General features: G+C 48.9%; 2 protein-coding genes and 2 non-coding genes across 4 annotated transcripts; 3 read left to right on the top strand and 1 right to left on the bottom strand.

Annotated features, from left to right (window-relative positions):
• The first annotated feature begins 365 nt into the window (after positions 1 to 365).
• HES7 (hes family bHLH transcription factor 7) lies at positions 366 to 5,186 on the top strand. Its single transcript, XM_066631431.1, has 4 exons — positions 366 to 434; positions 2,918 to 3,013; positions 4,011 to 4,098; positions 4,753 to 5,186. The coding sequence occupies exons 1-4, from the start codon at positions 393 to 395 to the stop codon at positions 5,148 to 5,150; spliced, it is 624 nt and encodes a 207-aa protein (XP_066487528.1). The 5' UTR covers positions 366 to 392; the 3' UTR covers positions 5,151 to 5,186.
• Positions 5,187 to 7,105: 1,919 nt separating this feature from the next.
• Positions 7,106 to 10,212, bottom strand: LOC136652023 (uncharacterized). The gene has a single exon (XM_066628843.1). The coding sequence runs from the start codon at positions 10,179 to 10,181 to the stop codon at positions 8,745 to 8,747; it is 1,437 nt and encodes a 478-aa protein (XP_066484940.1). The 5' UTR covers positions 10,182 to 10,212; the 3' UTR covers positions 7,106 to 8,744.
• Positions 10,213 to 12,349: 2,137 nt separating this feature from the next.
• On the top strand, positions 12,350 to 12,421 carry TRNAQ-CUG (transfer RNA glutamine (anticodon CUG)). The gene has a single exon. It is a non-coding gene; the product is annotated as a tRNA-Gln (tRNA).
• A 378-nt stretch (positions 12,422 to 12,799) lies between these two features.
• On the top strand, positions 12,800 to 12,870 carry TRNAG-GCC (transfer RNA glycine (anticodon GCC)). The gene has a single exon. It is a non-coding gene; the product is annotated as a tRNA-Gly (tRNA).
• The last annotated feature ends 13,214 nt before the right edge of the window (positions 12,871 to 26,084 follow it).

Raw genomic sequence — 26,084 nt, 5'->3', positions numbered from 1 at the left:
TTTCAATACAGATCAGGGTTTACAGTCCAAAATCCATCAGCAAGTCAAAAATCAGTGCAGCATAAACTCTTGGGGCGATGTGAGAACAGTGCAACCTACGACAATTTTAATAGTTTGTGCTGGGTGTGTTTGTGTGTGTGCTGCATATGTATGTGCCGCATATGAGAGGAAGGGGGGGAGGCCTTGTGTGACTCCTGGACCCACCAGCTATACTGGGTGGTTTTGCTTTTCACACCTCCAACCGGGCTGAGCAAGGCCCACAGTGTGGGGGATGAGACTGCAGAGACATGAAAGGAAACCATAGGGGGTTGAAGGGGCTGGCTCTCTTGGCCATCCTCCAGAGGAAGAGCCAGCCGGGCAGCCAGAAGAGAGCCAGGGAGGCTTTGCCTGGGATGGTCACCACGGACAGCTCTGAGCCAGGAGGGGTGAGAAAGGTATCTGGGCTCCAGAAGGGGAGAAGGTCCAGGGGAGCAAAAAGGGGTGTGTACCCTGCTGAAATTTAAAAAAAAAAAAAAGAGGCACAAGCGAGGGGAATGGCTGGATCTGGACTGGAACTGGGGAGAAAAACTGGAGAGCAATTCTTATCCTTTCCTTTCTGAACAGTGGGAGGAGGTAGGAAGGCATTGGAGTCTGTTGAGGAAGGAGCCGGACTCCTTTCAGGGAAGCAGAATCTGCACTCCAAGAGTCCTCTTCTCTGGCCCTCAGTGTGCCTTTGGGGGTGCCTTGTTAGCATTTTGTTAGCACAAGTGGCTACCCATTTGTGGTTCCTCAGGGCTTATCCCCCTTTAATAAGGTTTTTGGAAGTGACATCTCTGTGTGGGGAAGGGATGCACCCAACAGACCTCCTTGCAAATGCACATGGAGGACTACATGGAGTTATTATTATTATTATTACACAATAAATTCAGGCTTGCCATTTCATGGGTGGGGGAGGCTCCTTTGGAATTAGTGGTCGCAGACTGTAGGGCGTGATGTTTCTCCTTGCCTGCCTCTAGCAGAAAGGAGAGCCACTGTGTTGGGGACAAGCTGTTGCACAGTCAGTGCATATGGGGCTGGGGGGCAGGGATCCAGCAGTGGCCTTTGATGTGGAAACTGGACTGTTGTGAACGTGTCTTTCTCTGTCTTCCCTTGGGAAATGCTGGAGGGTGCAGAACAAGAGTGGATCTGGGAAGAGTGATCACTGACCTGGGGGTTTCTGGAGGGCCTTGGGTGCAGCTGGCTGGGACCATCTCTTGTGCTGCTCTTGCACAGCAGCCTGTTCCTGAAGATGAGTGAGGGTGGCAGGGGAGGGAAAAATTCCTCCTCCCCTGGATGACGGCCCAACAAGAGAAACCATTTCACATTCAAACAATTGGGGGTGGGGAGCTTGTTCAGATATAATACAGATTAGCTTGCATGAAAGCTACCCTATCTTAAGAGGATTTTAAACCTGCATGTTAACAGCACTTCTTTTTCTGTAGCCCCCTACAGCTACATCAGGTCATCATTGCACATTGATCTTTTCTAAACCAAGGAGCACGAGCCTTTCTTTGGCTGACATACTTCATGCAGAGGCCTGTAACATTTCTGAAAACGTTAGTCGCAGTACAGTCCTATGCATGTTTATTAAGAAGTAAATTCCACTGTGCTCAACTTCTAGGGATACTTCTAGGTTGGTGTGTCTCAAGTTGCAGCCTCAGTATGTTAAAATGTAGGTGCTCCCAAGATGTTGACGCATGTGATCTGAGGCAAAGTGAAGCAAAATGGGCTGTGGGGGGAGTGCAGTGCAGTATTCTTTGTCTGTTTGGTGGTTCTGCTGGAGCAAAGTTTTTAAGTTTGCCGAACTCTAGCCCGAGCCTGGAAAATAATAACAATGTCATTCTTTTTTTCTTTTAACTAGGGAAAAACTAATTTCACTCACAAGCCTTGAGAATTTTGAGGCCTTGAGGATTTTGCACAGGGAGAGGGAAGGTTCTCCAGGAGGAGCTGATCAAAGCCCAACACTGGGGTGTTTTGGGGGTGGGTGGGCCGATAGGAGTGTGGGGGAACTGAGAGGGAAAGAGGAGATGGGGTTTGCAACAAGTAAATCTGTGACTTCCAGGAAGAAAGGGGCCTCAGCATCAGTGAGTGGAGGGCATGTGATGGGGGGAAGTTGAGAAGGAGACTTTCGAAGATGGTATGGGAAGGGCGCCAGCTGTGGTTACACTTCAGTATTGCAACTTTAGGGGCTCAGGCTTGGCTTTGAACAGGTTCTGGGGCTTATGTCTGGCTCAGATTAAGCCCAGACAAGCAACAACAAATATCAATGACATGTGATCTCTCTAACAATAAGATCACAAATGAATTAATGAATAACAGCTGCAAGGGATAAAAAAAATTAACATACTGCAATTTTTTTTGTGAGATACAGATTTCTCACGTACTGTGTCAAATCTTTTTATAAGTTCTCTGGGGATGTAAACAAAATGCAAAGTAGATGTATTAATTTAAACATGGATTTTAAGGCAACTGGCTCTCAAAGTGGTTTTACAATTAAATGGCACAACCAGGCACAATTATCAAAGGGATATGGGCAGACAAGTGCCTCTGGGTCCCTGACCACTGATTACAGCATCTGGCCAGGGTTCCCGGTTCTTCCTCTTGCCTGAGAAAGGGAGCAGAAGGAGGTGCAGGTGGACTCAGCTGGCTGATGGCAAAGGTGCAGCCCTCCCAACGATCACACTTAAAGTTTAAGCGAAATGTTGCTTTGTGTCGCGTGACCTCGGCCCGAGAGTACCTTCCTGTGTGTCTGCAATCTCAAATTCAGAGCTGCGCATGGGGAAAGGACGGATTCCTTCTTGCTCTGGCATGTAGTGTATTTTTGTGGCGGTGTGTATGAGCACCAGAGAAGCCGCCCACCCCATCCAGGGGTCAACCCCCCAATTGTTTTTCTAACCAGATGCTGAAGCCCCTGGTGGAGAAGCGCCGGCGTGACCGAATCAACAGGAGCCTGGAGGAAATGCGTCTCCTCCTCCTGCAGAGAACCCAATGCCAGGTCAGTGAGTGGGGCCCCCTACACTTCCCCTCATCCCCTGTAAGCCCCATGTAGGACCTCCATAAGAACACAAAAGCTGCCATTTTGGGATCCTATCAGAGCCGTAATCCAGATTAATGTTGTGGTCTCTAGACTTCCTAGGAGGCTGTAGAATTAACTGAACCCCCTTAAAGTACCTTGGAGTGGATTGTGTGTATATTTCTTTAACTGCCAGCAGGTGGAGCTATTGCTCTACATGACTCTGCTCTAAAAGGGACTCTTTGGCTAAGACAAGGAGCAAGCCCAGGTGGTGTTCTTAAAAAGGCAGAGAAATAGGTGGCCCTGGACCACTTGATCAGGTATTCTCTATGGTTATTCCAGCCCTGTCCATGCTGTTGCACCCTTTCCCAGTGACCTCTTACTACTAAGTCAGTACCCCCCAGTGACTAACCAAACAGTGTGTTTGGAAGCAGTAGATGTTGGGGTCAATGCAGAAGTGGAGCAAAGGTCCACGCTACCTGTGATGGTGGAGCTCTGCAGTTGAAACTCCCAGTCAAAGGAGCTGCAATACTGAGCACTCTCTTGCCCTGATTTAGATCAGAGCTGGAGCATGTGGGGGTTGCCCTTTTCCCACAGTGCTGCAAATCCTCCCAGTCCAGCTAGCCCTGCATCATCTCATCATGGCCAGCCCAATGAGAACTGGTGCCGTGTTGATGGAGCCCCTCCCTCTACCTGGCTCTTGATGGTGCACTGAGTGCACTCACAGTGAGGGTTCAAGGATCAGCCTGCGTAAGTGGAGCCTCGGATGGGTGTGGACAATGCCCAGCCTCTGCCACGGGCCTGTGCTCAGTGCTCCTGGGAAGTCCACCAGTGGGACAGTCAGACAGCAGCCCTCCTCAGTAACTGGGGTTCAGAGGTATCCTGCCACTGAACGTGGCAGCTCCATTTCAAGAACAACCCACACCCTTCCCAGCAAGATTCCCCCTTCAGCCACCGTCTTGGGCCTCTCTATTTACAGACTCTGAAGAATCCCAAAGTGGAGAAGGCGGAGATCCTGGAGATGGCTGTAGGATACCTTCGGGAGATGAACTCTGCCAAGCCCCAGGGTACAATTGACTGACATGGTGGGGTGAGGGGGAAGGTGTGTGCATGCCAGAACCTAGACTGGCAGGGCCTGGAGCCGGGGTGGATCCTTGCAACAAGGTAAAGACAGTGTGGGGGAGTTAAAGCACACCAACTGATGTTCTGGTTTTCAGTGGGTGGAGAGCCAGTTTCTTTGGAAGAGAACTTCAGATTGCAGCTGCCTTTTCCAGGAAGTCTGTTTCTTTGTCGACATGCAGGGCAGGAAGGAACACAGCAGAGCTGTCACTGGGCACAATGAGCGTATGCCTCAGGACCCGGCAGGATTTGGTTGCTTCTGTTCTGTCTCTTGCCCCGGCACCTAAGGGCCCATCCGCCTGTGGGTGTACATCTCCTGATGACTCCCCCACTCCTCACACCTGGTGACTTGTAGCCAAGCACCTCAACTGCCTCCCCTGAGAAGCTTTTGTGGCTCAGGGTGATAAAACAGCTTTGCCTGAGGGCATCACGCACCCCATGAGGCTTCTCTTGCCTGCACACACATCCTGCTTTTGTGGTTGCAAAATACACGTCAGAAGCTCTGAATGCAGCCCTGCAGCTTCTGTGACTGCGCAGGTCAGGTTTCTGAAATGTTTGAGTGACCAGCCCTTCTCCCTGGCTCTCCAATTTCACTCTGGCAGGAGCGGACCCCTCCAAAGACAGCACCCTGCAGACCTGCTACCTGATGGGCTTCCGGGAGTGCTTCTTGGGCCTGGCCGCCTTCATCCAGCAAGCCCACCCTGCGGTCCAGAGTCACCTGTTGGACACCTTGCACCTCTACCTGGCCTCCAGGTCCGAACCCCGTGGCCAAGACTGGAGTTGTGGGGCTTTCTCTCCAGGCTCCTCCTTGGAGGAATCGCCTCCGAGGACCCCTGAGGGCTTCTGCTCCCCTCTGAAGACGCTGAGCGAACCATTGCGGAGTCCAGACGCCCCTTGCTCCAGCACGGGACAACAACACGGGAGCCAACAAAGACACAGCCCTGAGAGCCCAGCCAAGAGGCTCCCGCCGCCCCCGGCTTTCTGGAGACCTTGGCCCTAGGGCTGTGAGCACGAGCACTCCTCCCCCTCCCACCCTCCAAACCATTTTGTACATAGATAATAAAACCCTTTAGAGCTGTGCTGGGATCTCAGGCAGGTGATCTTGCAGCATGTTCTAGGACTGCATGTAGCACTCTCCCCTCGGAGAAAGGCAGGTGGTTTCTTTAAGAACTTGGCCAACACCTCCTCACTTGGTAGCAGTGACACCCAGGAATGGGCTCCTTCTCTCTGTTTTGCTTTAAGATTAGGTTAACCACAAAAGGAATGCTTTGTAATTGGAGCTTGGGGCTCCTGAGCAGGCTTCACAGGTAAGTAAAGGGCTGTTCCTAAGTGGGGTTGCCAATTGGTTGCCTGAGTGAGGCTCATGTGCCTTCAAGCAGCTGCAGGGCAGGGGGAAGGGCAGTGACTACAGTTCTTCCCAATCCTGCAGCTGCTTAAAGCTCCAGAAGAGCCTGCATCCCAGATGATGGAGAAGAGGACACCCCTAGTTGCCTTCATGTCATTTTCCTGAAAGACTGTGCAGAAAGGTGTCTTTTTTTTTGGTCCCATGTTCTAGATATCGTCTCCTTTATTTTTCTCCCAAATGATCACCCCCATTACAGCACTGTGCTTTGCAGGGAGGCAGAGAACACAACTGCAGCAGATCCTGTTGGACTGTCTATGCACCTATGAAAAATGGGGTTTCCACGCACCTGTATATACCTCCTATATCCTGTACAATTAAGCTTCCTGGTTCTTGGGTGCCTGAGGATTTATTGGACTGTGTAATTGACTTTCCCTCTCTGTGTGCCTGCAAAAACAGACCAGTAAGGCAGTGGTGTAGCTAGAGGGGGTGCAAAGCCCTAAGTTTTGCAGGGAGCCTCACCACGGCGATCCTTCTCCTTCGGAGCCATTCTGGGGGGGGGGAATGGAGGCGAATACCTCTGGCTCTAGAGAGGAGGGGGATGGGCTGCTTACACACTGTAGTGAGGCTCCCTGCAAAACTTAGTGCTTTGTCCCCCCTCTAGCTATACCACTGAAGTAAGGACTTGTGTTTTTTTTAAATAAAAAAAAACTGAAAAGGAAACACAGTACATTCCTTTTTTTGTTCAGGTTCTTTTTTTGTACAATAGTTTTGATTTTTCTTTTGTCTAAGTTGAGATTCTTAATATTTTTGTTATAGCTTGTATTGGGATTTTCATCTTTTGGCTATTTGTTTAAATAGCGCTAAATTCTGTGAAATCTGTTTGAGCAATATAATAAAAATCATATCCAGTGGAAAACCTGTTGAAGTATTCATTTCTAGCAGCTCCAGGAAAGTTTCCCTGGAAAGAAGTGTAATTTTCTCAGGGGGAAAAATACAGAATAACTCAACTGTCCCCAACTGAGTGTAATCTCCTCTATGTCCTGGCCCTTCTCCCCAGTCAATCCCATTCTGTGACCTCTACTGGGGTGGAATCGCAGTCAGGCACTACTCACAACCAATACCACTTTTGGAGCAAAAAAAAAAAACACAACTCACACCGTGACTTAATTTGTATGGTTTACTCATGAATAACTTGCAGAACATGGCATGATCATGGGGACCAAGACCTGTGAAAGCTCCAAGAGGAATCTCATAGGAGGGTATAGACTGTTCACTTGTAAACAGAGGGACATGTTTGTGAAGTCACTGAGGATATGGGCCAAGGAACCACAGACCATCAGGAGTTTTTAAATATCCTGGGACACCATGAGTCCCAGGATATTTAAAAACCTGAATCTCCACACTCAGTGGTGCAAACTATTGCAAACCACACTCAATGTTGCAAACCCCAGCATTTACACATGCTTGCTGCAAGATGCAAGAAAACCAGGGGGAGCAAATAACTGTTTTTCTTCTCATTAAGGTGGGACAAAGAAGATAGAAACTGCAGTGGCTTAATCCCAATTGGGAGGGTCAGTGTGAACAGTTCCAAAGTGAAGCATTTTCTTGCTAAGACTCAGGTGGTCATAAACTGCAGCTACTTGGAAGGCAGGCCTAGAAGTAACCAGCAAAGCTAACAAGGCTTAATCAAATCCGTTTTTATTATATCCAGTCATGGAGGACAAACAATTTTTTTTGGAAGGGAAAAGGTTTCCACTGTTAATTTCCCCCCACAGAAAACCAGCCATTTCTAGAAGTGTGCTGTTTCCAAGGAAAGCTTTGAATTAATTCGACAGCAAGATTTAAATCCCATCTACGTGTGCCTGATGACCTTTTCCTCCTAATCAAAATTTGGAAACACTTCTGAGATATTTATGAAGCATGTTAAATTAACCCGGTGCTGTCCTTTATCCTTTTGTGCATTCAATACAATAAACCTGCTAAATCAAATTTAAAATGATTTTGGGCATTGGAAACTGTTCTGATTCAGCAGTAACCCAAATCTGCTCACATGACCTACTTGCTATCCATCACGTCACAGAAGAGGTAGTGACTGAAGGGGGGAGGTGGACAGGGGGTGAGAACCCCCATCAACTCCAGCAGGCTATGTTTGCAATAAGAGCCCCACAGTCCTCTCGAAGCCATGACTTGCAACTGTGCATGAGGGAAAACGTCACAACGCATCTTCAAATATCATATGGACAAATGTGACAACCACCCACACATACATCAACATAATAAAAGCTCCCTTAAGAATCTGTGTTCAGTTATACAAATTCAACAGGGCCTGGGATGGGGAAGGAAACAGATTCAACCCTGTCTCCTAGGAACTTGCAGTTGTAAGTGCAAGTACGTGGCATTTGCCAGCAAGTCAGGGCAAGTGGCTACTATCCAGGGATGTGTGGTGTGGGGGTAACAGGTGAGGCAGAGCCGCCCCACTGGAGTCCTTCAAAAAGTACCTCTGCCACTGTGTGAGGTGCGCAAGCACTCTCAACCCATGTGTTCTGTGCATGGGTTGTGAGTGCTTGCGCATGGGTTATGAGTGCTCTGTGCATGAGTTGTGAGTGCTTGCGCGGAGGTGCTTTTTGAAGGACTCTAGTGGGGAGGCTTTGCCTCACCTGCTGCCCTCACACCGCACATCCCTGCTACTACCCCAGTCAGCAACCAGAAGGACAAACTCTGCAGTGTTCTGGGGGCACCACAGGTGGCAGAGAGGCAGCTGTGGAGGGTTCTTCTCCCACCTTTAAACCCAGAGGCAGAGTGAAATCCACCAGAACAGTCGCACCAGAGCCAAATGCGCACCAACGGTTTTGAGGTGTCCCTCTCTGGTGTTCTCAGTGGTAGCCAATTCTGCACATGAGCTCCATGAATGTTCAGCAGGACTCAAGTTGCCAGTCACTTGAAGGCGAAGGACTTGTCATGAGGTCACTTTTCCTCACAGTTTTCACAGGGAAAATGAGGTCTTTTAAGGCCACCACTCTTGGAGACAGTATACCTGCTAGCTTGAAAGTACATTTTCAGGCTGCGGCAAACTGAGAATTTTAACCATGTTCACAACATTACTTTATCACACAAAAACGGGGGAAAAGAAATAACATCTTTCCCAGCAGTTTTAAAGAATATGCCCTCACTAAGTCTCAGGCCTGCAGGTTTGCCTCGGCCATCCTTCCTCCTGGTAAATGGCGGTTCCAGCTTAGCCAGACTTGCACTTCATGCCATGCTTGCAATGTAGGCACAGAGCGTGTCTCTGACCCTCTCGGACCTGGCCGCAGGCTTGATCCGCGTGTCGGGCCGCTGGAGGGGCTGCTCAAACGTGGCGGCCAACTGCTTGGCCTCAGCCTCCCACGTCTCTTCGTAGGCCTCCCCCTTCTCCTCACAGATGTTGTGTAAGACGCAGCAGGCTGAGATGAGACGGGGTAGGTTCTCCACAGCACAGTCATTGCGGCCCGTCAGGCAGCGCCACCGGCCCTTCAGCCGGCTGAAGGCCTCCTCCAGGGGCTCCTGGCATCTGTTCAAGGCTGCATTGAAGGTCTCTTTGGCCCCATCCAGGTCCTCTGTGTAAGGGACCATCAGCCAAGGGAGAAGAGGGTAGGCCGGGCCACCAAGAATAACCCTGGGTACAGACACCCCATTGATATCAATGCTGCCTGGGGGGAAGAGAGTTCCTTCCTGCCCTTTGGTGAACAAGGTGGATTTGTTGAAGATCTTGGCCTCGTGTGTCTTCCCTGGCCAGCCGGCACTCAGGTGGGTGAACTTCCCCTGGTGGTCCACCAAGGCTTGCAGTGCCATGGAGTAGTAGCCTTTGGTGTTGACGTACTCAGCAGCTTGGTGAGGAGGGCACAAAATCGGCATGTGAGTCGTACCCACCACCCCGGCACAATTAGGAAAGCCCATCTTCTTGAACCCGTCAACTATTTCCACCAGACCGCCGCCCACGTTAACCGTGGCACGCATCAGGACCCGCTGAATGGCTCGGCACACTTCCAAAACCACCGAGCCGGCGGTGGACCTGCCCACACCAAACTGGTTGCCCACATCGCGGTAGCACACAGACGTGGCCAGCTTCCAGAGGGCAATGGCCACCCGCTTCTCCACGCTTAGAGGGATCCTCATCCGGGTCTTCTGGCGCTGCAGAGCCGGGGAGAGCCTGGCGCACAGTTCTAGGAATGTCGCCTTGCGCATCCGGAAATTCTGCAGCCACTGGTGGTCATCCCAGGTCTCCAGCACAGTGCGGTCCCACCACTCAGTGCTCCGGGGCCGGGCCCAGAAGCGCCGCTCCACCGAACGTAAACGGCCGCCACGCCGGAAAGCAGCACTAGCCGTTTGGCGAGGGAGTAAGGCCTCCTCTTCCTCCTCCTTCTCCTCCTGTTCTGATTCTTCTTCTTCCTCTTCCTCATAGCCCCTTTGCTCCAGTGAGTGCAAAAATGCCCATCGACGGCGGGAAGCTGCTGCTGAGGACGCCTCGCAGCTGGCTCTTAGAAACTCCAGCATCAGGGTCCCTGACTGCACCACACGCAAAATGGCAGCTTCTTTCTGGGCAGCGTCCATGCTGTGGGTGAAGAGGAAGGACAGCTCCAGTTCCAATCTGGCAAGGAAGCCAAGCAGTTTTCTGGTCACTATAAAGCAGGAAGAAATCTCCAGGGTCATAACAGAATTTTGAGTTCTTCTTTGTACAAACCCCCTGACCCGCACAACCTATCCCACAATTCTCAGTTCAAAAATGTCCCCAGAATGCAGTATGTGTGTGTATGTGGGGGAGTCAGAGTCCACCAGCCACCATAAGCAGTGTCACTGCGCCCTCATGTGGACACCAGCTGGATGTGCAGGGAATCAACGGACAATTCAACTTGCAGCATCAGAAAAAAGGGTCAACTAGTTTTGCCAGCCATTGCCGGACGCAATGGAAAACTGGGCTCTCTGCATCACCAGGTTCATCATCATCATCATCATCTGTCACCAGGTTGCTGCTCAGCAGGATACCTTTCCTCAGGAGTATCAGGGCCTGAGAAAGCCTAACCTTTAGAAGGGTTCCTGTGCCTTTAATCTTTGTGAAGAAGAGGGAATGTTGCCAAATGCAACTTCCTGTCACAGACCAGGACAAGCTGCACCTTCCCAAATAATTCCTCTTAAAGGAATGGGCCCTTTTTGAGATGGGTAAGCCTGGAATGGATTGGTTTTCTCTAGGGCCCTCAGAGATATAACATCACTGCCATCCCCCAGTTCAAACTGGTTAATAGTCCCTGCCCTGCTTATTCCATCCCTTGCAGCAAGAGAGTGCATGTGCAAGAGAGGTAAGATGTAAATTCCAGCAGAACGGCACTGTTATGTGGTGGTCACTCTTATAGGAACAAAAGAAGCTGCTTGATGCTGATTCAGGCTCTTGGGCCACCTCACTCAGGATCATCATCATCATCACTAGTAGTTGGCAGCCTTCAGTCTTGAAAGACTCTGGTATCGCACTCTGAATGGTGGTTCTGGAACAGCGTCTAGTGTGACTGAAAAGGCCAATTCGGGAGTGACAATCCCTTCCACACTGGGAGCAAGTGCAGTCTGTCCCTGGTGTGTCTCCCTGGCTGTGGGCCTTCCTTCTTTGCCTCAGACTGTTGGCCAAGTGTCTCTTCAAACTGGGAAAGGCCATGCTGCACAGCCTGCCTCCAAGCGGGCTGCTCAGAGGCCAGGGTTTCCCACCTGTTGAGGTCCACTCCTAAGGCCTTCAGATCCTTCTTGCAGATGTCCTTGTATCGCAGCTGTGGTCTACCTTTAGGGCACTTTCCGTGCACGAGTTCACTAACTCTTCAGGGTTTTGCACAGCTCATTTTCCCTCACCCTGCCTGCATGGAACCTGGGAATTTCTGCTTACAAAGAGGTGCTGCCCTGCAAGTTTGGGGCTTATTCCTGAGGTGAAAAGAGTTGTGCACTGCCAGCTGAGCGAGTCAGGTTTCTGGTGGTCCACAAAACCCACTTGATTCTTTGCCTGTAGCTCACTTGTGGTCTGGCTTGCACGGACTGCCTTCAGCTCTCCCAATCCCAGCTCTTTGTGGGGTCCCCCGTTAGTCCATCCAGTTAGGGCGCAGTGGGATGCGGGATCAGGTGTAGCTTTTGGGTCTGATCCAGCAGGGCTCTTCTTATGTGTTCATGTCTGCAACAGGAGGATAATCACCCTGACCTACTTTACAGGGGTTTTGTGAAGTGCTTTGGATGCTCCAAACATTAAGGATTGTTACATGAGTTTCATTTTTATTAGAGAATGTTTCAGGTTTACAAATAAGAAAAAAAAAAGAGCAGTAGCAGATCCTTTAATTTTTAAAAATCTGCATCTTTAGCCAATCAAATATGACTCCTCTATGGCTAGCAGTACCATCCCCCCCCCCCACAAAATTCTTTCCATCTCCCTCTTTTGCAGCAAAGATTGAAATGCTTAGATAGGTAACAAGAAACAAACCTTTTTCTGGCTGCCGCGGAGTAGATCTTGAGCCTTCTAGTGGGGCTGAAATTCTAGAGAAGGGGAAGCTTAGGCACAAAAAGAAGGAAAGTCATGGGGGGGTGACAAGGTTAACGCTGACCCCCAGCATTAAGGTAGGGGGGGTTGAGAGTGATTGATTTTTCTGCCCATGGACCAGCGCCTGGAGCAGGTGAGGCACAAACCTCTTCCTTTGTTCTCTGAATAGGCCTGCTGCAAATTGCAAACTAGCAAGTAACAGGAAATGCAAAAGAAGGACTGAATCCCCAAAGCTCATTGGCTGGGATCATCCCCACACTATGTTTTTTTTTATGACAACCATGGAATGAATCGCAGTTAACCCCTCACAGAAAGAGGTTCCATGGTGTAATGGTTAGCACTCTGGACTCTGAATCCAGCGATCCGAGTTCAAATCTCGGTGGAACCTTTCCCTTTTTCTTTCACTCCAGATGTGGTGTCACATCACTCCTCCAGCTCAGACCCCTCCCCAAGAAAACACTTGATAAGTGACTGAGAGACCACAAGCGGTGCGCTCCTGGATCAGAACATTCAGTCCATTATTCTGCTTACAAGCAGTGGCATAGCTACAGGGGGTGCAAAGCCCTAAGTTTTGCAGCGAGCCACACCGCAGTGTGCAAGTGGCCCCTCCCCCTTCCCTTTGGAGCCATTCTGGGCCATGGGTGCAAAATGGGGGTGACAGTTACGTCACTGCTCACACACCACAACTTGTTCTATGTACAGTTGTCGCTCTGTCACGCTAGTGCTACATAGCATCTCAGGGGGGGAAATCCAGATGTTGTGCAGAGCATTGGTGGTTCAGTGGTAGAATTCTCGCCTGCCACGCGGGAGGCCCGGGTTCGATTCCCGGCCAATGCAACTGTCCTTTTTTTCAGAATGGCTCCAAAGGGGAGGGGCCGTTTGCATGCCACAGTGCGGCTCCCTGCAAAACTTAGGGCTTTGCACCCCACTAGCTACGCCACTGCTTACGAGTGTGGCTGGCCAATGCTTCCAAAAACTCCAAGGCAAAGCATGAATAAAAGCAGCAGCCTGGCTTGCTGTTATCACTGTCATTCAGAAGTATACTGCCCCAGGACATGGAGGTTCTACTGACATCTATTAACAGTTACTAACCTTTATTAATTTGTCTAATCCCATTTTAAAACCTTCTAACCCTAACCCTAAGCCGGAAACCATCACTGTACATTGGGCAGCAAATTCCTTACATTTACTGTATGAAGTCAGGCTTCCTTTTGTCTGTTCTTAACTATAGCAGATCATCGGTACCATCGGGGAACCCCTGAACGCTGCCTGGATGAGAAACAGAGAAAAAGCTGCCTCTTCCAGCCATACTTTCGGGGACCTTGATCAGGTTGTCCCTTTGTTGTCTTTTTACCCCTAAACTAAACAATTCCCACGGCATTAGCCTTTCATCGTAGGAAAGGTTTCCAAAAGTGTTCCTCCCACCCGCTCAATTATTTTAGTTGCACTCTTAGCAGCTCCTTGCTCTATAATATTTCTTTTGAGATGGGATGGTCAAAGTTATACACCCCTACCCCAAAAGGTACCATAAGTGTATATAAGGCTGTTACGACATGGGCAGCTCTGTTTTCTAGCCTTTTCCCAGTCACTCCAGCACAGAATTTGCTTTTTTCATGGCTGCCACAGTTTTCTTTGGACAGTCCACCATGACCCTAAGGTCTCAGTCAGTGGCATAGATCATGTAGCCCAGTGCCAAACTCAAAATGATGACCTGGAAGTGATGTCATGCCTGGGCTTCTAAAAAAGTGAAAATGGGGGAAAATCCACCTCCTAACTCCAGCAGCTCACCACACACTTGCTCTGTCGACTCCCCCCCAGGTTACCCCCATATTAGCACTTTATTGGTTCCCTGCTGTGTCATAATAAGAGCTAATTGGCTCATCAATCAATCAATCAATCAATCAATCTCATTAGTCAGTTTTGAGTTAAGAAAATCCAGGTTTTGTTACATAATGCAATTGTGTTTTTATTTTCTGATTATTTGGCTATAACTTTTGACAGAATAGAGATATTTTGACATTGTTTCTTTCATTGCATTCTGCATTAAATTCCACATTGAATGGTATATAACATGATCATTTTATTCAAGAATATCAAGGTTTTCACAATTTTGGCCACTAGTGTAAAGCTCTGCTTGTTGCCTCCCTAAAGCTTATTGCCTGGTGCAATTGCTACCCCCTTAGCTACACCACTGCAAGTTCTCTCTCCTGACTTAGGGTTCAATTATATTCAACTTTCCAGTGCCAATGCAGCTGCAATGGAGTCCCAAGGTAAAGGAACAAATGTTCTCTTACCTTGAGAAGGCCTCTGTGACTGACTCCACACCACAGCATGCAGCACACACTCCTTTGGCATGGAAGGCTGGATAGGATTGGGCCCTGAGACCTATACACTCTTACTAGGAGTAAGCCCCAATAAACGCAGTGAAATGTACTTCTGCATAAATGTGCATAGAATTGCACTGTTAGCCAATGGCAGCAAAGTCAGGATTTTTTGCCCCAATATGCATCATTTTACACTGAGGCTGCAATCCTAACCACACTTTCCTGAGAGTAAGCCCCAGTGAACAAAATAGGACTTATTTCTGAGTAGACTTGGTTAGGATTGTGCGGTAAATCTCATTTGCCTATTTGGAGTGTTTTGTAATCTACTCGCCTATTCATTATCCCAACTTGGCCTCTTCTCTGCTCACCCCAGACTCCAGATCACATATGGATATGTTGTTCAACAGATTTGACAGACATTCAGATCTTTAAGAAGCCTCACTGCTTCCTTCCCTGCCCTATAGAAAAGGCCCATTTATGCTCTGCTTCCTGCCTTTCAGTCAGTTATCAGTCCTTAATAGAACATACCTGATGAACATACCTGATGCTTTAGTAAGAGACCTTTGGTAAGAGACTGTGTTAAGATCTTTTTGGAAGTCCTGATGAATTATGACTATCAACATGCAATACATTATTAAGTCAAACACCATTCATAAGCATGTAGATGAAATGAAAACCCCATCTACATGCTTATCTTTAAAGCGTATTTAATTTAATATATTAACATTGCATATGTGAATTCAGCATGGATTCCTGTATCTTTCCCCATGGGCCAACTGCATTTGATCCACCCACACAGATGCATTTCTGGTCAAAAACAAAAAGCCAAGAGATCAAATTGCACATTGCACAACTTGTAGTTTGTTCCAGAGGTGCAATCTCTGATCTTATCTGGAAAGGTAAGATATTAATAATAATAATAATAATAATAATAATAATAATAATAATAATAATAATAATAATAGTACAGGTATTTCTATACCACCTTTCTTTGTCCTCAGATTTCTCCTTGGACTTCATTCAAGGCAGTTTACATAGGCAGGCAATTTAAATCCCCGTAGGGATTTTTACAATTTGAAAGAAGGTTCTATCTTTCAAGAAACCACAACATTCAGATGTTTCTTTCTTGATCTGGTCACACATTCTGGCCTCCATCCTCCCACACTCAGAGCAGATGGAATAACTTGGCTCAGCTTGTCAGCTGCTTCAAGGTCGCACGGTGCCGGTGGCCTCAAACTGGTGACCTTCAGATGTTATCTTCAGGCAAATGGAGGCTCAATCTTCTAGACCAGACCTCCTGATCAGAAAGGTATCTCCCCTGGGGGCTGGGGGTTAAGAATAGGCTTTCTGTTTGGCTGTACTTTTCGTAAGAGGTGACTAAACAGCCACCGGGTAGATGGGACTCGTCAGCCTGGGAAGGCAGCTCATCTGAGAGAAGGAAAACTCTGATCCCAAACCTCCACTGCCTTGTGGCTACATCCAGTTATGGAAAAGGCTTCAGGAGTCAACCTCGAGGCAAAATCCGGAGCCGGAGTCTCTGAGGCAGTTCATGGCTGAACACAGTCACGTTCTGGCAACTCCTATGACGCCGCTGGAACCGACTGTATTGGCCTCTGCCTTTCCATTGGACCATTTCAGCGACGTGGAGAGGGGGGATTTGCTGCATGGGAAACAGCCTATCCTCCATACCTACTTTACCCAGGCTTCGCGCACTGGAGAGGACACTCTGTTCCAGAACCAGCATTCAGAGCACGATACCATAGTCTTCCGAGACCGAAGGATGCCAACAATGGTGGCTTCCTCTGGGGGTGGGAAGGGAAGAGCAGCGGAGGGCAAAAAGTCCAATCCCAGAGTGTTTCTTTTCTTCTCTCTAGAAAAACCAGATAGGAGTTCAGGTAAGGGCAGAGTTAAGGAGTCAGGAGTCAAGAGTGAAGGTGTGACGCATTCCCCAGTTCTGCCTCTCTTGGGAAGCTCTGAGGTTGTCAGCAGCAACAGCCTGACTCACCCTTGGCAGCATCTCACATCATGTGGAGCAAGACTTTCAGCCTGACATGCTGGAGAGGTTCATGCAACCTCCCATGTGTTGGCTGGAACTCGAGAATAGAAGAACCAGTGGCATGGCTGGAGACCAGGGCAAAGTTTAAAATAATGCCCCCCATATCACACCCCAAAGTGACATCATTCTGAGTGTGATGTCACACCCGCAGTTTTTTTTTTAAATTGAAAAATAAAAAAATCTGCTACCGCCCCCCAACACCAACCCCCCCCACTGCTCCCCCTCTAAGAGGCAGAAGCAGTGATTGGAATCTCTGGTTGCTCACTCTCCTTGCTCCACTGCCTCCCCCCACCCCAGCCCCCTCCTGCTTGCCCCCCAAAACCCCGGTTGCACCCCCCAAGCCCCTAGAGCAAGAGGTGCAAACGGCCAGAGACTGTGATCTTCACTGCTCCTCTTGCAAAAAGTACACTTTTTGCACAAGGCACAAGCGGCAATCGCGGGGGGGGGATTGTATAGGTGAGCAGCCGGACTGTTGTCTCCAGGCCACCTGCAGCCCAGTGCAATTGCTACACCTGCACTCCCTGTAGCCACACCACCTGAGAAGAGCCTGGCTGCTGCATTAGGTCAAGCAGTCTCCATTCCCACAACAAGCAAGCAGATCCATCCAGGGAGCCCAGAAGCAAGGCAGGAAGGCAACAGCCCTCTTGCACTATTCCTTCTCCCAGTAACTGGTATTCAGACATACACTGCCCCTTGCCCTGGAGGTTCCATTTAGCCTTACTGGTTATTAGCTATGGACAGATCTCTCTTCCTCATCCTTCATGAATGTGTCCAATAATCCCCTTTTAAAGTCATCCAGACTTGAGGCCATCACCCCTTCTTGTGGTTGCATAACAACATTTGGTGGTCAGAACCAACACAACATAAAAATGCTGCTGCCACACAGTGGTGTGTGTGTCTGGAGCAGTTTTAATTAGCATTCTTACCATTGCTTCCTTTGTTTTGTGTGGTTGGCAAAGAAACAAGCAGACCAGAAATGGAACAAGGAACTGAAGACTCCAGAGCAGGGGTGCCCAAACCCCGGCCCTGGGGCCACATGTGGCCCTCAAGGCTTCTCAATGCAGCCCTCAGGGAGCTCCCAGTCTCCAATGAGCCTATGGCCCTCTGGAGATTTGCTGGAGCCCGCACTGGCCCGACACAACTGCTCTCAGCGTGAGGGCGACTGTTTGACCTCTCGCCTGAGGTGTGGGATGAGGGTTTCCTCCACTGCTTGCTGTTTCAGGTCAGTGATGCAGTAGCGGCAGCAAAGGAAAGGTCCGCCTTGCTTTGTACAAGGCCTTTTATAGGCCTTGAGCTATTGCAAGACCTTCATTCATTCATATAAGTTCATCTTTAATATATTCATTTATGTAAACTTATGCAAATTTATTCAAATTTTAAATGTAAATTAATTCTTTTTTCCCCCAGCCCCCGACACAGTGCCAGAGAGATGATGTGGCCCTCCTGCCAAAAACTTTGGACAACCCTGCTCCAGAGGATTGCTAGGATGGAGGCACCATTTTGCTGATTCATCCATTTTTATTGCTGAGTCATGCAGCCCCAGCCCTGCCCCACAGTTAACTGTAGCTGCCTCTGGTTACTTTTGCTCCCTTCTGTTCGCTCATCTCCCTCTCCTTAGGAAAGCCTCCATGCAAGAGGCTTCCCTCAAACACTTTGGAATCTGTGCAACTGTAGAAGGAACACATGGCCATGCAGACAGGATTTTTGTGTATTCCTGGGCTTCTTGAATTCAGCAAGAGTAATGGTATATTGCTTTGGGAATTGGACTTAGACCTGGAAGTTCCTGGTTCTCAAACTTTTCAGCACTAGGACCCACTTTTTAGAATGACAGTCTGTCAGAACCCATTGGAAGTGATATCATTAATCTGGAAGTGATGTCACCCCTCACATGACAAAATGAAATCAAATTAAGTAAGTCAATTAAAAGTTTACAATCAGTATAAGTTTAAAAATTTATTTAAAATAAAGAAGAACCTCCTAACCGTCCCAAGCAGTTGCTAATATGTTTTTTTTAAAAATTCCCAAACATTCCAAAGGCTGCAATCTTATCCACACTTACCCGGGAGTAAGCCCCATTTATTACCATTGTTAAAAGCATATACATCTTAGCCTGTTAAAAGTACAGATCTGCAACATTTCCCCAGATGCAGTCGCATACCATGAGAGCATCAAGTCTAACATACTAAAAATAAAATACACATTGAAATGAATATATGAATATATGTGTATAAATGAATTTCAACCTAGCTGAAATTGGCTTGCGACTCACCTAGTGGGTCCTGACCCACCGTTTGAAACATACTGCATTGATTTAATTGTGCCTGTAGTCACCTGTTTGTAATTTTGCTAAGATCCACACCTGAGCATAGGGTCAGCCTTTGGAGCTGTGGGGCCCAAATGGCAACATCACTTTGCAGGGCCCCAGGCTCACAGTCAAGGTCCAGAGAGATATAAATTAAATTTATTATAGACTTTATATCTCTGTGGCAGAATGAAAAGCAATCCAAATGTGCACTGAAAAAGTGCATGTGACTATGGGCGCAATCCAAACTTGTGCTGGAACAGGTACGCCAGGGGGCTTGCGCTGTATCCAGTGCAGGATTGTGGCCAGCAGTGGATTAGCCAGAGGCAAGGGGAAACTTTCCCCTTATCCCTGGGTAAGTGCTGCTGGCGCCTATGCATCTCTGTAATGGAAGATCAGAAGAACATCAGGTGGATGAAGTGGTGTTGACAGCCATTCCATGTTTTGACAGCTCTGGGAAGGGCAGGGCTGGCTCCACAGCTGTAATCAATCAAGGCCAATGGAGACTCTGATGGACACCTGAGCTTCATTTGACCTTGATGGGACTTTGAATGGACATGGACTGAAGGGATGGCTCATCTGAGCCTAATTTGGACTCAATTAGGGGCTAACAAGGTAGCTCACAGCTGAGCTGCACTTTGATTATGGGACATCCAAGGATAAAAGGCAGCTTCAGAAAGAGCCCAGGGCTACCTGACCAACAGAGCTGCCTGACCCAGACCTACGGGACATGGATGGACCAGGACCTACAGGAGAAGGGGACTGCCAGGACCCTGCTGAAGGAGACACTCTGCTGGAAAGGACACAGAGGAGGGATTCTGCTGCAGAAGACTGGACTGAGAAGACTGCACTGTGCTTTGGACACTGGACTTGGCTGGAGGCTTTGGACCTTTACCCGCTTAGTTAAGAGGAGTTTTGGGGAGGGAAAGCCTCTGGACAAGAGGACTCGCAGGGAATAAGTGTTTGTAGCAATAAAGTTGGTTAATTGCTATAGATAAGGAGTTCTATGTTTATTCCTTTGCACACCACAGCTGTTCCTTCTAGAGATAAAGACATGTTAATTAGCCAAAAAAGTGGTCAAAGGGAGTTGGAATATTTGGACAGGACAGTCTTCTTGGACTTGCGCCACCTCCTGAGGTGGTACAAGTCCAAGGAGAGCGGAGCGGTTTCTCCCTGGGAACGGGGGTTGGGATCCGGCATAACTGCCGGCTCCCAGCCCCATCTCCCGTTCCCCACCCACCTGCCCCCAGGGCTGCCCATCGCCCTCCCTCCCCCCACCCAGGAACACCTCTCTCCCTTCTCCTCCGTGCCCCCCCACGCCTACCTTTTCACTTGCGTTGGCCCCGTAGGGAAGCCAGTGCGGAGGTTCTGTCAGCCTCTGCAGGCTGGCGCTTCTTGGCGTGCGGGCCTGGCTTCCCCTCGAGGAGACACAAGCGTGCTTTACGGCATGTTTGTGACCCTCCCAGGCTGGCCCAAGAGACTCGGGCCAGCCTATCTACAGGTTTGGATTGTGCCCTTAATGGAACAAATGGATCTAAGCACATTTTAATATAAAATGGCATACAAGACTCGAGTAGATTACCCAAGCACAGGGGCCCCTTAGTCCCAGGGCCCAAGTAGGAGCAATCTGTCCAAGTGGTTTAAAGCACTGCAAACTCCCAAGCCTGCTTGTTGCATTCTTCCCTCCATTTATTTAAAATAGTTCTTGACATGGTGGCCCGTTACCTGCCTGCACTTGCTTGAACTCGGTCAGATCCATGTCCTAGTCCTTCTGGACCTTGGGGCTCCTGCTAGCACAGCATTAGAAGTGGCAGGAAGAGGGAGGCTTCCAAGGACTGCCCCACTTTGTCCTTGTGCTGGCAGCAGAGTGTTATCCCTGGCATAGGAGCATGTCTGGGGAAAGAGGGAGGCAACAGCATCAAGGCTCCTCTCCTAATCACCACATGACCTTTTGTCCCATGGAGACTGTAGGGATGCAGGGCTGAGTTCCTGCTTATTTAGCACTCATTAGCAGCGTGCAGAGCATGAGGAAATGCCTGGTCTCAGCAGTACTCCACGTGATGTGTGGGTGGTTCTCAAAGCCTCCAGGGTGGGGAGGAATTTAGCAAGAGGTGGCCTATGTGACTGCAGAATTATATCTTCATGGGATCTAAGTCACACTGGCACAATGAAGCAATGAGGCAGGCACCCTCTCTTGAAGTAAATATCCTGTAAAAAAAAACTTTAGGAGATGAAGTTCATTATCCCTCCCTTGCGAGCATCTTGTATTTTTAATTGTTTATAAAATATTTTAGCCCACTTTTCCTTTTTCCAATAAAAGGCACAAAGTGGCTAGTAAATAAAATACCAAATAATATCATAAAACAAACCATAAAGAAAATAGTGACCCAACTGAAAATAGTGAAAATAGTGATCAATAATCATATCAGAGAGAAGGCAGAAAAGTATAAAAAGGTCTTGAACCTCCATCAGAAGACCAACAGGGAGGTTCTGTGCTTAATTCCAAAGGGGAGCTCCATATTTGTGGCACCACCACAGAGAAGGCCCTTCTGTTTGTCATTGCCAGCTGAATCTCGGGCATTGACAACACACAGAGGAGGGCTCCCCCAGATTGCCTCAGGGAAGGCCATCTTGCATGGGAGGAGATTCCTTCAGAAGCCCTGGCCCCAAGCTTCATAGGGCTTTAAAGGCAATTACCAGCACCTTGAATTGGACCCAGAAACAAACTGAGAACTAGGACAGCGGAAAGAGCAGCAGTTTAGCAGAGCCCAATTGCCTCCCCTCTGACCACACAGGAACCTGTGTCCCGCACGAAGTGCAATTTATGAACATTTTTCAAGGCCACTCCCACTGATAATGCATTACAACCGAGGTCCCAATCCTATCCAACTTGCCAGCACTGATATGGCCACAATGCAGCCCCAAGGTAAGGGGACAAATATACAATAAACATGAAATAATTTGATAATTCCTGCCCCTTGTTGGTATTGAAAAGAATTGCTGCCAACCTTGGACTACTTAGTGGTGGGTCTGGCAAGGCAGAAGAAAATACAAGGAACATAGAGTGGAACAGTCTGAGCCATATTTTGTCTGGCCTCCTATCTCCCGATCTTGCCTGATCTCGGAAGCTAAGCAGGGTCAGGCCTGGTTAGTACTTGGATGGGAGACCGCCTGGGAATACCGGGTGCTGTAGGCTTATACCATAGTCTTTCAAGACTGAAGGTTGCCAACCATATGGTGAGAAGGCCAAACCATCCAGCCCCACACAGAGCAACCCACAGTGAGCAACAAGTAAACAGAGGAGAGGAGCTTACAGGCCCCTGCTTCAAACCACTCAAGGCCTGTGCTGCAACCACCATTGCAAGCACTTACGGGTCAATTGCACAACCTCTGGAGAAATTCCTTCCCTACCCTCAACTTGCCAGTCACTCAGAAGCCCTCCTGAGAGTTAGCAGAGCTCAATCCCTTTAGTCATCCCAAGGGGATTGGACTAATTGGCCCTTCATCACCACTCAACATCCTGCTGCCACCTGTGGGAGTTCTTGATTCCTCAATGGAGCTTCCAGTTGATCCAGCTGACAAAAATGTGTTTGGTCAAGTCCCTCGCCAAAGGCTGTGGATTAAACGGCAGCCATGGAGTAAGAAGACAGGTCCTGTAATGGATGGTTACTGGTATAAATGGGTCATTTTCCCAGGGGAGGATGTCAGAAGTGGTGTTGCCTGGCCTGTCTTTGGGAGCACTGGTGCTTTTGTACTTGTTCATAAATGATCCCCAGAAAGGTGGCCAACAGTGCAATCCTCTAACGTGTGCTGGAACAGGCAGGTCAGTGGGCCTGCATTGTATCCAGTGCAAGGTTGGGGCTGACTGTGGCTCAGCCTGGAGCAAGGGGAAACTTTTCCCCTTCCCCGAGGGAGAGCCACAGCGGCCCCAATGGATCTAGAACATAAGAACAGCCCCGCTGGATCAGACCATAGGCCCATCTAGTCCAGCTTCCTGTATCTCACAGCGGCCCACCAAATGCCCCAGGGAGCACACCTGATAACAAGACCTGCAATGCCTCCTGGGAATTGTAGTTTAAGAACATAAGAACAGCCCCACTGGATCAGACCATAGGCCCATCTAGTCCAGCTTCCTGTATCTCACAGCGGCCCACCAAATGCCCCACGGATTTGCTCTAGGAGGAGGTGGTGCAGATCCGAGCAGAACGGAGCGACCTGGAGCCACTCTGTGCTGCTCAGGGAACGGGGCTAAGATCCCCCCTGCCGGGTCCTGGCTCCGCATTCCACTCCCCACCCACCCGCCCTGGGAACGCCATCTCCCTGCCCTGGAACATCTCCTCCCTGCCTCCTTCTCACCCTTCCCAGACCCTTGTGTTGGCTGAGCCAAACCAACCTGCTGCAAGCGCTGCAGAGGCAGGATCCTGCCTCCATGAGTCAGCACACTTCCGTGAGCTGGCACAGCTTACTCTCAGGGAGGCATAAACGTGCTTGATAGCACGTTTGTGACCCGCCCAGGCTGGCACAAGGGACTTGTGCCAGCCCAGGGCGCAGTTAAGATTGCACCCCAACTCTTCAGATGACACCAAACTAATTCAGGGTGGTAAAAACCAAAGCAGATTGCAGGGGAGGAACAGCTGGAGAGAGGGATGCTGGTGGGCCACTGTGGAAAACAGTATGCTAGACTAAATGGGTGATGGCCCTGGTCCAGCAGAGATTGTCTTACAGTCTTTCTGATGTCACTATCGCTTACACACCCCTTTGGTAAAAGGTAGCCCAGTCTCCTGAGAGGTTGGGGCAGCCACCTCAAGCAGTAGCAGTAACAATATCAACATTTTGCACGAAACATTTCACTGCCCACAAAATGCACACCTTCTTCGTTTGGATGCCCTTTGGGGAGAAAGTGGGGTAGAAAATGAGCAAGTCAGTAAATCTGGGAGATGAAAACCAGTGCTCAAATGTTTGCCAGGGAACACGTCCCTCACTCTGACTTGGCTTTGTGATGTCATCAGGAAGCTCATTCAGAGAGTGGTGCATCTTGTCCTCACTCCCATTTGGCTTCATACCATGAACATATATCCAAATGGTGTGGCTATAGGATCCCTAATGGGCTAGGACAACCTCAGAAAGAAGCCCATGTTTGTTTTTTCAAGGCAGCAAAGTTGCAGATTGGTGAGCAAATAGGCAGTGAATCCAGTAGCGTAGCTAGTGGGGGGTGAGGGGCGGTCCGCCCCGGGCACCACATTTGGGGGGTGTAACACTGCAAATGCCCCAACATCACTAACATTGTGAAGGTTATGAGTAACCCCATCAAGCCATATACCATTGGATGTGGAATTTCTGGCGGAATGCAATGCAAAAAACTGGATTGGAATATCCCCTTCCATCAAAAGTTATGGCCAACAAACCGGAAACCCAAAAATGCATGGAACCCTATGGAAAATTAAACTGAGCCATATCATGCATTTACTCACAAGTAGGTGAACTTGCCAGAGTTTGTCGGAAAGGGCAGGCTGAGAGGAATCCAATGACACCAGAATGGTTCCTATCCAATGAAAGCAGCCCCCCAAAAACACCCAAGAAGGAAGTCCCTCCAAACAGACGAATGTATTGAGCCCTATGGAAAGCAAAAGTAAGTCACAGAGTCGCGTTTACCTGTGAGTAAGCAAAGGTGCCTTGGCTCCTGGTCAAATCAGGCAAAGGGGAATGCAAGGCTAGCTGCATGGTCCCCATCTAATGAAAGTGGAGCTCAACCAATGCTCCAAAAGGCAGCCCCCCCCCAAAGAATAAACCAGAGGCTTGAGCTGGTAAGGTGGGCACTGGGGAGGGCTGAAAATCTCACTACTTTATTTGTGGGGGTGTGTTATTGCAGGCAGGCTGCAAAGAAAGTTCACTTGGTGAAACAGGGCTGGCTTCCCCTTATTTATCTGTTTTTCTTTAATTTAATTATTTATAATTATTGTATTTGGCTTGATGATGTCACTTCCAGCCATGACGTCATTTCCGGTGGGTCCTGGACAGATTGTCATCCTAAAAAGTGGGTCCCAGTGTTAAAAGTTTGAGAACCACTGCCTTAACTCAAAACAGGCCACTGAGACATCCGGGGGACACACGACACCCTAGTGATCAAAATTCTGGAAATCGTGGCTTTTAGAAATAATACCATCATGTTATATACCATTTGATGCAGAATTTCATCCATTGCTTGTGGGGAAATATTCATTGCATTTATTTTTCTGGCCATTATTATTATTCATTCCATGTCATGACTTTTACTATCTCTGTCTCACCTACCTCACAGGGTTGTTGTGAAGACAAAATAAGGGGAGGAACCATGTATACCACCCTGAGCTGCTTACAGGAAGGGTGGTATAAAAAGTGAATTAAATAATTAAACAATATAATTAATAATTCATATGGGGTGACAAAAATTTATGGGCCGCGGGTGTCAGATGACCTAGCTATGCCTCTGAGTGACTCAAGGACGTGCGGTGGGTGGGGAGGCAGGTGAGGCAGAGCCTCCATGCCGGAGTCCTTTGAAAAGCACCGCCATTGTGGGAGGTATGCAAGCACTCACAACCCACTCACACCTCCCACGGTAATGGGAGTCTTTTCACGGCAGTGGCACTTTTCGAAGGACTCCAGTGGGGAGGTTCTGCCTCACCTGCCTCCCCACCCACCGCATATCCCTGCAGTGAATAGATGTAAAAAAAAAAGGTGTGTAAGGAAAGCTCATTAAGCTGTTGACTTCCCCAAACTTCCATTCCCCCAACAACAGGCTTATGGTGAGGACAGGGGAGAGACTATGGGCTGTGGAAACAAGAAATGGGCTATGTCAGAACGCCAGATGCAAGAGAGGGCACCAGGATGCAGGTGTCTTATTCTCTTGTGTGCTCCCTGAGGCATTTGGTGGGCACTGTGAGATACAGGAAGCTGGACTAGATGGGCCTATGGCCTGATCCAGTGGGGCTGTTCTTATGTTCTCATGTACACCCCCTCAGCTCCTTGGAGAAGGGGTGAAGAGTGGTGTAAAAACGAATCATGTTTTTAGACAGACAGACATTACTTCTGCTGTTACAGACTAACATGACTACCTCCCTGACAGTGTTTATTGAATCTAGCCATCCTATGTCCCCAGTCCTTGTGCCAAGGTGTTGTATTGGCAACCTTCAGTCTCGAAAGACTATGGTATAGCGCTCTGAAAGGTGGTTCTGGCACAGCGTCTAGTGTGGCTGAAAAGGCCAATCTGGGAGTGACAATCCCTTCCACACTGGGAGCAAGTGCAGTCTGTCCCTGGTCTGTCTCCCTGGCTATGGGCCTTCCTCCTTTGCCTCTGCCTCAGACTGTTGGCAAAGTGTCTCTTCAAACTGGG

The sequence above is a fragment of the Tiliqua scincoides genome, chromosome 5 (genome assembly GCF_035046505.1).
Source record: "Tiliqua scincoides isolate rTilSci1 chromosome 5, rTilSci1.hap2, whole genome shotgun sequence".
Lineage (NCBI taxonomy): Eukaryota > Metazoa > Chordata > Lepidosauria > Squamata > Scincidae > Tiliqua > Tiliqua scincoides.
The sequence above is the reverse complement of the archived record's forward strand: the minus strand, read 5'-3'. Positions and strand labels throughout refer to the sequence as shown.

Excerpts from the sequence above, each read along its gene's own strand:
- HES7 (XM_066631431.1), top strand. The coding sequence starts at position 393 with ATGGTCACCACGGACAGCTCTGAGCCAGGAGGGGTGAGAAAG. Across the intron at positions 3,014-4,010 it reads TGCAGAGAACCCAATGCCAG|ACTCTGAAGAATCCCAAAGT; the intron begins GTCAGTGAGTGG and ends CTCTATTTACAG. Across the intron at positions 4,099-4,752 it reads GAACTCTGCCAAGCCCCAGG|GAGCGGACCCCTCCAAAGAC; the intron begins GTACAATTGACT and ends TCACTCTGGCAG.
- LOC136652023 (XM_066628843.1), bottom strand. The coding sequence starts at position 10,181 with ATGACCCTGGAGATTTCTTCCTGCTTTATAGTGACCAGAAAACTGCTT.